At 35.0% G+C, this 15,813-nt stretch overlaps 1 protein-coding gene and 1 long non-coding RNA gene across 3 annotated transcripts in view; one reads left to right on the forward strand and one right to left on the reverse strand.

Moving 5' to 3' along the window:
• The window catches only part of LOC149568421 (calcineurin B-like protein 4), a 69,898-nt gene extending 56,607 nt beyond the window's left edge, over window positions 1–13,291 (forward strand). For both annotated transcript variants that reach the window (XM_089821338.1, XM_089821339.1), the window contains exon 9: window positions 12,899–13,291. In XM_089821338.1, the coding sequence (XP_089677464.1) occupies window positions 12,899–12,965 (67 nt within the window). In that variant the 3' untranslated portion in view covers window positions 12,966–13,291. The remainder of the gene's footprint in view (window positions 1–12,898) is intronic.
• Window positions 650–3,187, reverse strand: LOC149568423 (uncharacterized). Its single transcript, XR_016362561.1, has 2 exons — window positions 1,936–3,187; window positions 650–1,367 (listed from the first exon to the last, which is right to left on the reverse strand). It is a non-coding gene; the product is annotated as an uncharacterized LOC149568423 (long non-coding RNA).
• Window positions 13,292–15,813: the final 2,522 nt, after the last annotated feature.

Genomic DNA, 15,813 nt, shown 5'->3' on the forward strand with positions numbered 1-15,813 from the left:
ATAGGATTGAATCAAATCCTCTGCGCTTTTGGTTCCCCTGGACCAAGGCCTGTTTAGCTAAATCCTGGATGATAAAACTCAGATCCAAAATATATTTATAGCAGATTATAGCAATAAAACAAACTCCTCAACAGGCAAAAATCAAGGAGACTCTCTAGATTGTGATTAATAATTATCTATCTTCCGACTTTGATTACTTTATTAAATTTGTGTTTTGCTGAAATAGAAAAGTTAAAACGAATTACTAAATGAAATCAAATCTTCAAAGAAAAAAGATAGAGAAATGCCAGCATTGGATCAAAATTTATGAGCAGGTTTATGATCAGTGCCAAATTCTAATTGGGTAATAGAATCAAACATACATTTCTTACATACAACTTTACAATATTTATGGTATAATATTTGTTAATAACTTAATAAATTTGATGCCACAAATTGCCACACTTTAGCGTATTTAGATTAGTCTATTATGATTTAACCATCATGTGGGCACAATAGCTACAAATAATGGAAAAGAAATTATATCCTGCATTTTTTGTATTGGTCAAATCTAAATAGCAATGAACAATTTAATGTACTTATCGAATCAGTAAATTATAAACAAATGGACAACAAAACCATAAAAGACGGGTTCTATATATTTCAACTCTAAAACAAATAAAATTTCTTACTGATTTTATTGCTGGACAGATTGTGTTGAAGACAGTCAATCTTTTGATGCTCTATTCAACATAATACGATTCATACAATGTCTGGAATTAATACTCAAAAATCTGAATCTCCTTTGCTTTGTTCAGATCTCCAACTTCTCCTTTAGAAAGAAAGATTCCACAGTATTGATGAAATTTTTTTTTAGTTTACAATGAAAACAGCCTCAATGTGTCCCTATTCAGTTTCCACGCTTTATATTTATAAAGGATGAAAAGGTGCTTATAAAAGGTCACCTCCCTTCACATTACCTAATCGGGCTTTAACCAAACAATTTGTGAAGTTAACATTCGCCCATAACAATACATAAAAACTCCAACCGCTAACTAAAATTTATCAGGCGTTTGTTTGACATCTCAGATATGCGATGGAGTTATGGGACATCGTTGCATAAATAATCTGTATTAATGGATTCCTTTCTGGCGTCATTGTCTGCCTTCATATTTATTTCTGAATATTTAAATTTGATGGCATTTATGTTCCAGTGCCTGCTCTATTCAGACTTCTTCTTCATTGCTTAGACTGGATCTCTTGCGCATAAAAACTCCAATCGCTCCTTCCATGGTTTGCACATTAGACACGACATCTTCAATTCCCGTGGGCCTTTTCTGCAGCACTTCTTTATCTACTGAGAGCCGGTCTTCATGGAGTGCGTATACCTGCAACAAAAAACGAACAAACATAAGATGTATGTCACAAATATCCCATTTACTGCGAATCTATGTGGGCGCCTTCTCTGTGTGTGAAAACTTCCAGACTCTTCAGCATAGAAAGCATCTCCGGCATGTGCCCGATTTCTTTTGCTTTTCTCAGGCCATACTTAACACATATTCCTCCATCGCACGATGCCATCGGGTAGATTACGCTACAGCACGCAGGAGCGATTAATAGAATCTACTTGTTAAAAAATTTACCCTCCATTGGCCCGACCATCATTATCAGTTTTGTTTCTATGAAACTCCCTCTCACAAGCATTTTGCTTCTTCTTACGTGCTGAATGATTTTGAAATAGAACCAAAGCGATGTCAAATAAAGATTTAAAATTTAAAACAATAATTGAATCAAATGAAATGAATTTCCCTTGAAAAGAGCATGACAATTGGGATACAAGAAAAAGTATGCTTCTGAGGTTATCGCAGACACCAAAATACTTTCTAAAGCATGCAAAAAGGTAAGTTCTTCTCACTAATTGCCCAGATGAAAATTCTTGTCTGTTATAGTGCATACTGCGTAATTTCAATCTTCAGAGCAGTCCCTTATGGAGATGGATTCGAACAGTCCTTCCAATGTGATTGCAGGAGTGAAAAACGTGTGCTGCAGATTGCTATTTTTCAGTATTATTACTATTGCCTCTCCAAAATACAAAACTCTGTCATTCATGGTCTTCTTCAGTTTGTGTTATGCCCAATACGGTATGAGTACAATCTGCAGACCCAAAGATAATGAAGCTCATGGTTTTGAAAATTTCCTGTCTTCATAATCACATATTTCTATTTATGCATACTTGCCATCATGCTCTGTATTGATCCAGTCCCTCAATCAATCAAATGGTATGTTGGCTCTTCATGGTTTCTATTTAAATTTCATTTCATGATTTCCATCACTGTATCTTCACCAGCAAATAATCAATAGCTTGGAAAAAGGTATCGTCTCTATCTTTGAAAGGCATTTGCAGACCTTTTGCAATTCTAGTTTATCATATTATAGAAGATCTAACCCTCCCAGCCGCTACTAAATAAAGACACCGAATATTTCCTTATTTGAAGAAAAATATATGAGCAAATCAGAACACACTTGAAACTTCTCAGACCAATAAAATAAGTTTCCTCGCTGCATACTCCGTATATAATGTTCATATAAGTGGCTGATTAAATATCAATAACTTGCTTCTTTTACACATCATTGCTTCACCAAGATATAAGAAAGAAACCAATTCACAACATCGTTCATATAAATAGAATAACAAATTTCTGGGCTCCATCAGAACCTGTAAATTCCATTGCTCGATATTTTCCTCCAGCTATAGTTATTCCACCAATAATCTGCAAAATAAGGTCCTTTGAAAGCAGGTAATGTGGCATCTCTCCATCTAAAATAAATCTCAATGTTGGTGGTATCATTTGCAAAAGTCTATTTGCCAAACTAATCAAAGGTGCATGAACAAGTTTCCATATCTGCAATAATATCCCGTGGATTTACTGGATCAGGGATTTCTATGTCCTGAGAATTCATATGTTATCAATAACAACATCAATTCCAGAGTTGTGTTCACCCATCTTATTGAACTCATTGAAGCTTCGTTCCATGTTATCCTTGGCTTTTGACATCTATGATTATCTCCAATAGCATTTCATAAATGGAGGCCAAAAATTTAGGCTCCATCACACTCTTCCAAATTCACTTGTGGTTACATTGAAAGGGGTTCAGGAAAATGAGAAAATCAATTTGCCAAAATTTCTATCTTGGGTTTTATTAATAATTGCATACATTTTGCCTGTGCCATCAAAAGAACTATTGATGCCATCAAAACAACTATTGATCTTGTTTTTATCAAAATTTAGAATTCCCTATGGGACTAGTCTCAACTTCCTTGATAATTTTGTTGAATCTGTTGAGGTGGCCTCAATATCCAAATTTGTTGAGTAATTTGCAAATCAACTAGAGGATCAATGCACATGAGGCTGGAAGATATTGAACGATCTTTTGTCAGTCACTAGCAATGGGGCCATGAAATTACATTGGGGACAAAACTGTTTGAGCCAAAATGACCAAAGCCAAGATTGGTTTCCAGGTGGCAGTGCTAACTATCCCATATCATTTGTGATTAGAATGGCAATGATTTGTAATGGTGGCTGCATATGTAACGAGGAATTCTTACTCAAGCTTTGTATGTTGTGGTTGGATGTGCAAGTCCCCAATCACAATGCCTATTTATTTGTGAAAGGATGTATTTGTCTTCATTCACAAGATGTTGTGTTTAGAAGTATTTTCCCAGTCATAGGAGTAGTTGATTATGATTGGAAGTGGTTGTCCCTAGTCACAAGAGTTGCTGACTATGATTGGACGTCTTTGTCCCCAATTATAATTTTTGTGAGTAGATGTGTGTCCTTGTTCATGACTTTGATATGGGAGAGATGTGTTTGTCCCTATCCAGTCATGATGTAATACCTTAGGTAGATGTGTTAGTCCCTATCCTTAGTTGCATTGGGTAGATGTTTTACTACCTAGCCTTAGTTGCATTGGGTAGATGTGTTTGACACTTTGCCCCTATTTGTAGATGAAGGTAAAGTGATGTAATAAGGCTAGCTCTACTATTGCTTCTCATACTTAGATGTACATGTACTTTCTCATAGCTTAGGATGTACTATTTAATGTGTTCATCCAATATTAATGGTTTAATTATTCCCATTTTAGAGAATGATGCAACATGAAGGGTGTTAATTTGAGTTTTATAAACACTTCATCATGCAGAATTGAATGCTTAGTATTCCAAATGAAACAATAAATTTTGCAATGTATATGATGTTGAGAATTGTGTCTCAACCTTGCTAGCTTTTTCCAGAAAATTGTAGAAAATTCTGGAATTTGTTTGTGGTAGTTTTTCATATGTTTATGAGTTGGAAAAAAGTGTATGAGTTGTTAAAAATATGTCTAGTCCCTAGTACAATATAGGAGGGCTATTTTTAGAATATAAACAACTCATTATATGACTTTTATGGTGGTCTAAACTAGAAGACAAAATTATGGACGAAAATGCTATTTTTGGAGTTACAAATGACAAGTGGGTAACATGTAGCATGGTTGTTTTGCCGATGCTTTTGGCCCATGGTTTTCTAAGACCACAAATAGTTTCCAAGTGGTAAATCACTATAAAAGGAGGTTTTGGTGAGGTGTTTGAATTATCGAGTTCTGTTTGCAAGACTGGGTGCTAGGAGTCTCTTCGAGTCCAAGTCCGAGTTCGAGTTGTGGTGATGCACTCCTATAAAAACTTGCATTGCAAGTGTATTGTAATCTTCTTGATTTGAGAATACATTGTGCAGGTTTTGGAGGGTGGGGTTTTTCTCTCGAAAGGTTTCCCCATGGTAATCATTGTGTTATGCGTTCACTGTTATTTTGGTCATATTATTATGCATTTCTTGAGATCTCTGCAATAGTTAGTTGAATTTGCATAATTGTCCTCTCAAAGATTAGTGTAGGAAGCGATTTCACGCACCTTTGCTTCCTTACAAGTAGTATCAGAGCCTGACCAGTTTTGGTTCTATTTGTTGGGTACAGGGTTTTCTGAGCTAATCAAGATTTGAGTGGGAGCTTGTGTGGAGGTTTTCATTTCTGTTTTGTAGGATTGCAAAGATGGCAAGCATATCAGGGAGGATTGATGTAGAGAAGTTTTCTGGCACAAGCTTTGAGATGTGGAAGTTGAAGATGGAATATCTATTGATTGATTGGGATCTATGGGATGCGATTGATGAGAATAAGCTGAGGCCCGCAGATCTGACTTTAGTCGCACAATATGATGAGACAGACAGATAAGCTAAAGGCCTAATCAAATTATGTCTTGTAGACTCAATTCTGATTAACGTCCATGAAGAACCTATCATGAAGAAGCTTTGGAAGAAGCTAAGTGAGATCTATCAAGCGAAATCACTTGTGAACAAGATTTTCTTGAGGAAGAAGTTGTATTCCTTGAGAATGGAAGAAGGTGGACGGATTTCTGAGCATCTTGAAAGTTTTAATATGTTGGTGACTCAATTGACCTTAGTTGGGGTGTCGATGGATGAAGAAGAAAGGTGCCAAATCTTGCTATGTTTGTTACCAGACTCATGGGACAGCCTTGTCATGGCCATATGGAGCACTTCAGTTGTCTTGAAAATGGAGGACATTGTTGGTTCTCTACTTTTTTAGGAGATGAGAAGGAAGGTCTCTCTGAATGCCAAAGAGAATTTCAGTGTTCAAGGAAGACCAAAAGAAAGAGGCAAGAACAAAAAGCAACATAACCGTTTTAAGTCCAAGAATAAGGGGAGATCAAGATCTCCTGCTAAGTCCAAGGCGATTTGCTGGAATTGTGGCAAACTTGGAGACTTCTGAAAGGACTGCAAAGAGGAGAAGGGAAAGAAAAAGAAGCAAGATTCTGATTCTGAGTTCGAGAAGGAAGATGGAGATGTTTTCATCGCAGCCTTGGCCACTCATGCAGGTGACAATGCATGGTTGATAGACTTAGGTGCATCTTTTCACATGAGTCCTAATAAAAATTGGTTTAGTAAGTATGAAATGTTTGATGATGGTAAGGTGTATTTGGATGATAACTTAGTTCTTGATATTGTTGGTCGTAGAAGTATTATTGTGAAATTTTTTGATGGTAGAATTAGAAGATTTGATGGTGTCTTGCATATCCTAGGACTAGTGAAGAATTTGTTATCTGTTAGCAAACTAATAGATGTGGGTGTGCATGTACAATTTTTTGAAGCAGGTGTGAAAATGGTGAGAGGTGCTATGGTAATAGCAAGAGTAAGCAGATTGGATACATTGTACGAGCTTGATGCATGCACGGTTGAGTACAATAGTACTTTTGATAAGATTGTGAAGAGGACTACTTTGTTAGAGAAGGAGAGGGTTTCTCTTTCAATAGATGGTCGTGGCTTTTGGGTACCCAAGGGTGCTCTATCTACTGAACCAAAGTTGCCTATAGAGAAGACTATGTTATGGCATTGGAGACTTGACCACATAGGTGAGAAAGGTCTACAAACCTTAAAAAGTGAAAATCTTGTTGATGGGTTGAATGATTGCAATCTTGAGTTTGATTCTTGTGAGCATTGTATCTATGGTAAACAAAACCGTGTTTAGTTTTACTCAAGTTCTCATAAATCCTCGTGTATTTTGGATCTAATTCATTCGGATGTATTTGGTCCATTTGATGTTCCTTCTATTGGTAGATCAGTTTTTTATGTTTCCTTCATTAATGATTTCAGTAGAAGAACATGGGTTTATTTCCTTAGGAGTAAAGCTGAATTTTTCTATTGTTTCAAAGAATTTAAAGCAATGGTTGAGTTGCAGACTGGAAAGAAGATAAAGTGTTTGAGAACCGATAATGGCAGTGAATTTTGCTTCAATGATTTCAACACATTTTGTAAAGATTGTGGTATTTAAAGAGAGAAGACAACTTCGTATTTCCCACAACAAAGTGGAGTTGCAGAAAGAATGAATAGGACCTTGATGGAGAAGGCTAGGAGTATGTTGAGTGGAGCTAGACTAGAACAAAAGTTGTGGGCTGAAGCTGTAGCCACTGCCTGCTACTTGATAAAAATGTCTCTTACATCAGCTCTTGTTGATAAGACACCAATGGAAGCATGGTCGGGCCACGAGCCTTCACTTAGATACCTGAGAGTTTTTGGTTGTGAGGTATATGCTCATCTGCCAAAGGAGAAGCGGACAAAAATGGACACAAAGCTGACAAATGTATTTTCATCGGATATAGTTATGGTGTAAAAGGATACAAGCTTTGTGATTCCTGATGCACAAAAGGTATTCTATTCCAGAAGTGTTATATTTAGAGAAACTAAGCCTTCTTCTGTTATAGTACAACTAGAATAGATGGAAGAAAAGAAAAATGTGATTCAACTTCCTACTACACTTGAGAAAGTTGAATCAAGGCCCTTAGAAAGATGAGATGTTGAAGAGAGCTCTACGAGTTCCGAATCATCAGAGGAAGAGGGAGAACTTGATCATGAACCTGAACCTGAACCAAATCTTGTTTGAAGGTCTAGTAGACAGAGAAAAGCACCAGAAAGGTATGGATATTCTCCTGATGATTGGAGGTGTATATTTGCTTTGAATGCTAATATTGATGAACCGAAATCTGTAGAAGAGGCTCTTGGTATAAATGATTCAGAGTCTTTGAAAATAGCCATGGAAGAAAAGATGGCAGCTCTTAAGAGGAATGACACATGGGACTTTGTACCATTTCCTGAAGGATGAAAGCCTGTTGGTTGTAAATGGGTGTTTAAAAGGAAGATGGTTTCAGATGGAAACATTGAGAAGTATATTACACGATTGGTTGCAAAAGGTTACTCCCAAGTTGCACGAATTGATTATGGTGAAATTTTTTCTCCTGTAGCAAAAATAACACCATTCAATTTTTACTTTTTATTGTAGCAGCTTATGATCTAGAAGTTGAGCAGATGGATGTGCAGACAACTTTCCTTCATGGAGATTTGGAGGAAGAAATTTATATGACACAACTAGAGCACTTTGTGGTGAAAGGTAAAGGTCATTTGGTCTGTAAATTGAAGAAATCCTTGTATGGTTTAAAACAAAGTCCTAGGATGTGGTACCCAGAAGTTTGGTACATATGTATTGAGTTTGAGATTTGTGCGATCCAAATCTGGTCATTGTATATACAAGTCTAATGGTAATTATTTCCTGGTTATTGCCTTATATGTTGATGACATGTTGTTTATTGGCAAATGAAAAGATTTGATTGCAGAATTAAAATCTTAGCTCTCAACAAAGTTTGAAATCAAAGATCTTGGTGTAGCAAGATGCATTATGGGAACGAAGATTATAAGAGATAGACAAAACAAAAAGCTTTGGCTAGGTCAGAGTAAGTATGTTGGTAATATTCTGAGAAGATTCAATGTGTAGGATTCCAGACCATTGAGTGTTCTTGTTACTATGGGAACAAAGCTTTCTAGCTCACAATGTCCTACATCCCCATTGTAGATGGAAGAGATGAGTCAAGTACCGTATCAGAGTGCTATTGGAAGTTTGATGTATGCTATGGTCTATACAAGACCAGACATTGCCCAAGCAGTGGGAGTACTTTCCTGTTACATGTCTAATCCAAGAAGAACACATTGGGATGTAGTAAAAAGAGTTTTCAGATACTTGCAGGGTATCTTAGAGTACTCTATATGTTTCCATGGAACAGGAAATGAGCATTCCTTGGATATTCAAGGCTATGTGGATTTAGACTGGACTGGCAATGTTGATAGAAGAAGATCCACTAATGCATATGTGTTTACATTATTTGGTGGTGCAATCAGTTGGACGAACAAGTGACAAGCTATGGTCACTTTGTCCACTATAGAAGCAGAGTATATGGAAACTACTCATGCCTGCAAGGAAGCTATCTAGTTAAAGAGACTGTGTTTAGATATAGAGGTCAAACAGGGTGCAGTGACAATTTATAGTGAAAGTCAAAGTGCAATCTGCCTAGCAAAGAACCTGACATTTCATACTAGGATTAAGCACATTGATGTACAATATCATTTTCTGAGAGATATGGTCGGTGATGGCAAAGTGAAGCTAGAGAAGGTAGAGACTTTGGCGAATGTTGCTGATGCATTGACTAAGCTTGTGAGCACAAAGAAGTTCAGATGGGGTTTGGAGTCTATGGGCTTTTTGACCCCTAGTAATTAAGTCCATGACACTTTGGATCCCTTGACTCTTGCAAGGTGTTCAACAAGTGAGAGAATGTTGAGAATTGTCTCAACCTTGAAAGCTTTTTCCGAAAAATTGTAAAAAATTCTAGAATTTGTTTGTGGTAGTTTTCCACATGTTTATGAGTTGGAAAATGGTGTATGAGTTGTTAAAATGTGTCTAGTCTCTAGTACAATATAGGAGCACTATTTTTAGAGTATAAACAACTCATTATATGACTTTAATGGGGGTCTAAACTAGAGGACAAAATTATGGACGAAAATGCTATTCTTGGAGTCGCAAATGACAAGTGGGTAACATGTGGCATGGTTGTTTGGCCCATGGTTTTGGCCCATGGTTTTGTAAGACCACAAATGGTTTCCAAGTTGTAAATCACTATAAAAGGAGGGCTTGGGGAGGTGTTTGAATCATCAATTTTTGTTTGCAAGACTAGGTCTAGAAGGAGTCCCTCTGAGTCCAAGTCCAAGTTTGAGTTGTGGTGATGCGCTCTTGTAAGAACTTGCATTGCAAGTGTATTGTAATGTTCTTGATTTGAAAACACATTGTGCGGGTTTTGGAGGGTGGAGTTTTTCTCTTGGAAGGGTTTCCCCACAGTAATCATTGTGTTATGCGTTCATTACTATTTTGGTTATATTATTATGCATTTCTTGAGATCTCTGCAATAGTTAGTTGAATTTGCATAATTGTTCTCTCAAAGATTAGTGTAGGAAGTGATTTTGCGCACCTTTGCTTCCTTGTTATTTGTATGATTGAATGAGACAACCCCAAGAGTCCTAGTTGCGGACCAAGAGTCCTGGTTGTGCACTTTCACTCAATGGGTCAAGAAGAGAATGTTTTACCTAAAAGAGACCCATTAGAAAAGGCCTCAAGAATTGGCAGGAGAGGTTGTGGAGGATAGAATTGTTTGTTGTATTTATGGTAGTGGGATTCCTTTTAATCTCATAAAATTACCATATGGGTGGGATATGATGATAGCTATTACCAACATATCTTTAGATTATGTTAGCCATGGGTCTAAAATGGTGTGAATCACCTGATTGGCAAAGAAAAAAGTTTTAGTAGAGGCATCATTGAGAGAAATCGAGGATAAATTTTTACCTAATAGGAACATCCATCATTTCTAATAAATGGAAAGATTGCAAAAATAGACAATTTTGTCACTGTTATTGTAGCAGCCCCTAAAGTGGCAATGTCTCTAAACATAATGGATTATAACAGGGCAAGTGAAAGATGTAATTCTAATTGCCAATATTCTCATAGAATCCAATGAAATAGTGATTGGTGGGCCTTGAAAATGTTGTCCAAGTCACACAATGGACAATCCTAAATTTGTATGGCAGTTGATTTCTAGTGGAGGGAACATATGGTCACATTTTTTGGACAAAATGTGTGGTCCACTCGCAGAATTTGATATTGCAAAAGATTGGAGTAAAAATTGAGTGGATCAAAGAAATTTATATGGAGGTCAGGGAGATTTGAATGTTTGTGACTAATCATCATATTTCTCATGCATCTTAAGGACATCCTCCAAATTGGAATTATCAAAAGTAGTTAAATTTATTTTTTGATTTTTGATATTAATTGTTTTTGATATAAAAGCAACTAAAACTAGGGGGTTGGCCTATTACAACAATAGTGGCACAACCAATAGAAAGCCAACCAACAACCAATAGACAACCACACAAAACACCTTTAACAATTTACATAAAAAGAAAAAGTAGCAGAATAACGGTAATTAAAAGTCCTAGGGATCCAACCCTTAGGACCAGCGGAGTTTAACAGTTTAAAAAGCATATATGACATGTCATCTGTTTTTTAATATTTTATTTTGTGTTTAAACACTAGGGTAGGTTACCAAAACTTGATTTGCATCACAATCATCTTGAAATGAATTGTGAAGGTGTAAGATGGATTGATTGCTATGGACATCAACAATCTTTGAAGTTGTATGGAGGTGAGTTTGTGCATGTTATGATTAGGTGTTATATATTATACCTATGTTAGGGTGAAATTTATGATGACATGAACTCCATGGTTGAAAAAATAAAAACCATGATAGAAGAAAAAAGTCATTGTTGATTGTTGGAACAAGATGACCATGATCTTACATCTCCTAGCATTTTCTTTGCTTGAGTGTTGTAGCAAAGAGATATTTTCAATTGTTGAGGATGCTGGTACCATATAGAGATGAAGATGTTGCTACAGGCTATAAGACTGCATTTAGAACAGTATTTCTAAATGTAGATATCCAAAGTGTTATTTTGAGTGAGTTTGGTCACATCTTCAAGGAATCATGATGTTTGCACATTTTGAGACAAGTATAAAAAGATGCTAATGAGTGCTGGTGCACACATGGTGAAGGCTCTAATTAGTAATTACTTGAACCTCTTGTAATAAAAATTCTCTCACAAGTATGCATTTTTAATTTTTTAAATTTCTTCTTGTTCATACTTCACTTCATACCAAGTTACCAGATTCTCTCCGGGACCTAGGAATTCCTGGTTCAATTCTCTCAAAAGTCTGGTCCTTGTCAGATTTTGTCAAAAGTCTGCTGCAGAGACTAAATTTTGCTGGAAATTTTCTAAGAGGATTCTTGACAGAATTTAAACGACTTTGGTTTCCAACAGAGGAACCCAAATAGAGTTTAGCTGAATTTTGAGAGAATTTGGTCAAAATACACCCTTTTGTTTACTTTTTCGAAAAGTTTTTTTGCCAAATTAGGCTCAAATTACTAATCATATTTAATTTGAATTCAATGCTGCTTGAGAAGAGGAATCGAGATGTATAAACGTGTCACACATCTATTATGGAATGTAGGTAATAACATAATTTGTGCATATAGCCTAACATGTATAGAAAATGATGGATTGAACAAAATCTACAGAGATCTATATTGTGGATAATTCTGGATGCAAAACCTGCTTTCTTGGCTTCATTTAGTTTGCTCCAAACCTTCTTTCTTTGAATCATCCAGTATGATAGTTAATGTGTGAAGCTTACAATGTGGCAAAAATCACAACCTTGACCTTAAATAGGCCTATAGCATTACTTTTTGTACTTCTAATTTGCAACAGTAGAAAGATGATGATTTACTTGATGGTTTTTTATGATATTTGATCAATGATGGCTAATTATTAATGTCGACATTATTGTTTTTGAACTGAAACATTGATAAGGTGGTATATTTTGCTATGTTAGTTTAATATTAGCATAGTTGTGTAAAAACTTATTTGCTATTGCATCTATGTACACACACACATATATATCTAAAACATATATTCTTGTTTGGACGAACCCAAAATGAATCCGAACCCAACCCCAACAAATTTGAACGAATTTCAAACACAAATCTTGAACCTAAACCAGTACCAAAATCTGAACTGGCAACTTATATTTCATATATATATATATATATATATATATATATATATATATATATATATATATATATATATATATATATATATATATATATATATATATATATATATATATATATATATAGTCATCTCTCTCTTTTCTCTACCTCATCCTGATGATGAAGAGCTATTCCAAATGTTGAGAAAGAAAATAAGTCTACATATTCTACTTGAGAAATTTTGAAAGCTATTATCATGTACTTGATTTCATGTCTTTAATTAATGGAATGGTTACTTTTGGTTTGCAACAATAATTTCTTGCCTTTTTGATTTCTTAGTATCACTATTGATTCAAACTTAACAACACCATAACGACAACCTATTTTTGTTTGCAGAAGCATTACGGTTGCTTTTCCGAGTTTTGTCTTCAAGTCTGAAGTGGATGAGGTTGAAAGTTGGTAGTTTCTTGGGGCATTCATTCCAAATGAGTCAACGATAGTCATGCCCAACAATAGACATTTTTGCCGCCAGAGTTGTGAGCACTTTTGGAAAGCTTTCTTGTTCTTCTTCTGAGGTGTTCTATGGAAAAATATATATAAACCTTCAAGCATAAATTGTGGAATGTGTTTGTCTAAAATGTTGCTAATATAATTTTTTTTTCTTACACTATTCTCTGAGAGACTTATCCTATTGTAAAGTTCAGAATTTTTCATGAAATCTAGTGCTCAAAGTTGGTGTCTTGCACGATTTTCCAGCAAAAATAATTAAAAAATCAGCATTTTATATCATGTATCTGGATGAAATTCATTTTATATTTTTTTCTTACAATTCTATTTGATCATGCAAAAAATTTGCCCAATCACTGTTCTTGATCTTCCACAACTGGTAACTTTTAGTGAAATTGTGAAAGTTGAAATAACTTGGTAAAATCTAGATTACAGATTCATTGTGGTTCATGTTTGCTTTTAGCATTTGTAACACTATCTTAGTTACAGTGCCCATTGAAATTTGTAGATCCTCTCTCGTCGACTTTGTGTTTAAAAACCAATGGAAAACATAGGTATCAATTTTGTTGATTGTAAAAGACATTGAAAATTCATCGTAATTTTTTGAGTTATCCTCAACTTCAAAACCTTTTGTTTTGGATCTGACACAATTTGCTCTCCAGAAAAGAATGAATTTAACATTTGTAAGATAACTCTCTGAAATTTGTCTTTACATCTTTATACTTGGGACCAGCGTATTGAATTTCAGTCAAAGCTTAGTGAGAGAACTCTAACAATCTATCACAAGGAGCATTGAAAAGAAAAATGAGAAGATAACTTTGACAAGGGTAAATCATCATAATGTCAGGAACATGAAGTGCGAAGATACTAAAAGCTATCGAATCACTCATTTGTACAGATGTCTGTGTCAATTGAATGGATTTGTTAAGCATTTTTCCACAAGTACTTTTCATACGTTGAGAACATTACCATAGTAATTTTTTCGTCACTTTTCATAACTGACAATTGAACTGTTATATGACAAATTTGGTATCTCTACGAGGGAACCTCTCATTTCTTGCCTCACTCATTGCAGAAATGTAGTGCCTGCCCTCGTTCACATCTTTTCTAGACATTGTTGTTGTTATTATCAGACTATGATAGATTAGTTTTATGGTTGATGAATTAGTGGTATTGTTTTGACACTATCAGACATTATGTTATGGATTCAGTGGTTATGTGATGAGATCATTTAGACTTTACATTTCATGCATACCTGATAATCATTACATTGCTTTCAGTTATTGTTGATGATTAGTTAGATGGTTTATTATCTCATGTGTTTTATTATGGATACTTACCCCATACTTGCATGTGTATGGTGTGCGTGTTTTCTTATTGTATGGCGTTTCTGATGTGGTTAAGGAAATGAGTCGTAGTCACCTGCTTAGTGGAGATCTACACGATGCACCACTTCCTGCCATTGTCTGTTAAGCTTAGCTTTATATATATTGTACGAACATGCATGGTTTTTCTGCAGGTTGTAGGTATCGGGTGTTGACTTCCCTGAATTGCCAAGATGAGCGTACCTTATTACACTATCTCAATGATAAGAGAAGGGAGATAAATTCTCAAGTCCAAATCCCAAACCTTTAAACCAATTGTCCTAGTGAGGTAGGACAAGTATCTGTATATTTTACCCACCGAATGTGTCGGATGACATAATTCGTGATTTTAACTCTTTAGACTGATTTTGAGTGATTTGTTCTATGATGGGTTTTCATATTTTATCTTGGAGGTCTATGGTGAATTTTCTATTAATTAAGTTTTAATAAATAGATTTAATTAATAAATTAATTATTTGAGAAAATTAATATAAAATATCATGTTATTTGATATTTTGATTATAGTTAATTAAATGAGAATTAATTAAGGAAAAAAAAATTAAATAAAAGAAAATTAGAAATTAAAATTAATAATAATAAAGCAATAAATAAATAATAATAATAAAAGTTATAAAAATTAAAATGAAAGTTATAAATATTTAAATAGAAAATTATATAAAAAGTGAATTGGAGTTATAAGTTTGCATGAGAGTTAACGCACCTTTTCTATTTCTCATATGTCAACAACACGGGGGTTAGTGCATCAATTAAGCACATGGTGTCTACAACCCTATGACTCATCTAGAAGGTTGGAAAAGACCCATGCTTAGTTGGTGACACCTTCTAGCTGTTTCTAGAGGCATTTTAGATGTTTCCTGAGAGTTCTTTATATTCAGGTATTCTTAGAAGCTTAGACATAGCGTTTGGAGTGCAATTGGAGCATTGGAGGATTCGAGAATTCTGAAGAAGGGAGCTTGCTCTGTGGATTTTCTGAGGAAGAGTGAATTAGTATTAGAATCCGAGTAGATTCTTGTGATTTTACTTATGCTATTTCCGCATCATGCATTCCCTGTTTTTTTCGTGTCTTCCATATGTCTTCTGAGGAATTTCATATTTTTATTGTATGCATTCTTAATATGGGTGGTTTAATTTATTTGAGGATTTTATATGCATAGATCTGAAAAGAACACGGGGCTAAGGTTGAGATTCATAAGTCAAACCCATTAGATTAATTATTGAAAATTTTGAGATCAAAGATTTATGGAGAAATTCTGAAAACTAAAGTTTATATATATATATATAGTCAATTTGCACACACACACACACACACACACACACACACACACACACACACACACACACACACACACACACACACACACACACACATATGTATACATGATTCATATGCTGTGATATTTTTAATTCTGCATGTGTATA

The sequence above is a fragment of the Cupressus sempervirens genome, chromosome 3, assembly GCF_028749045.1.
Source record: "Cupressus sempervirens isolate cs-2001-9-10 chromosome 3, ASM2874904v1, whole genome shotgun sequence".
Lineage (NCBI taxonomy): Eukaryota > Viridiplantae > Streptophyta > Pinopsida > Cupressales > Cupressaceae > Cupressus > Cupressus sempervirens.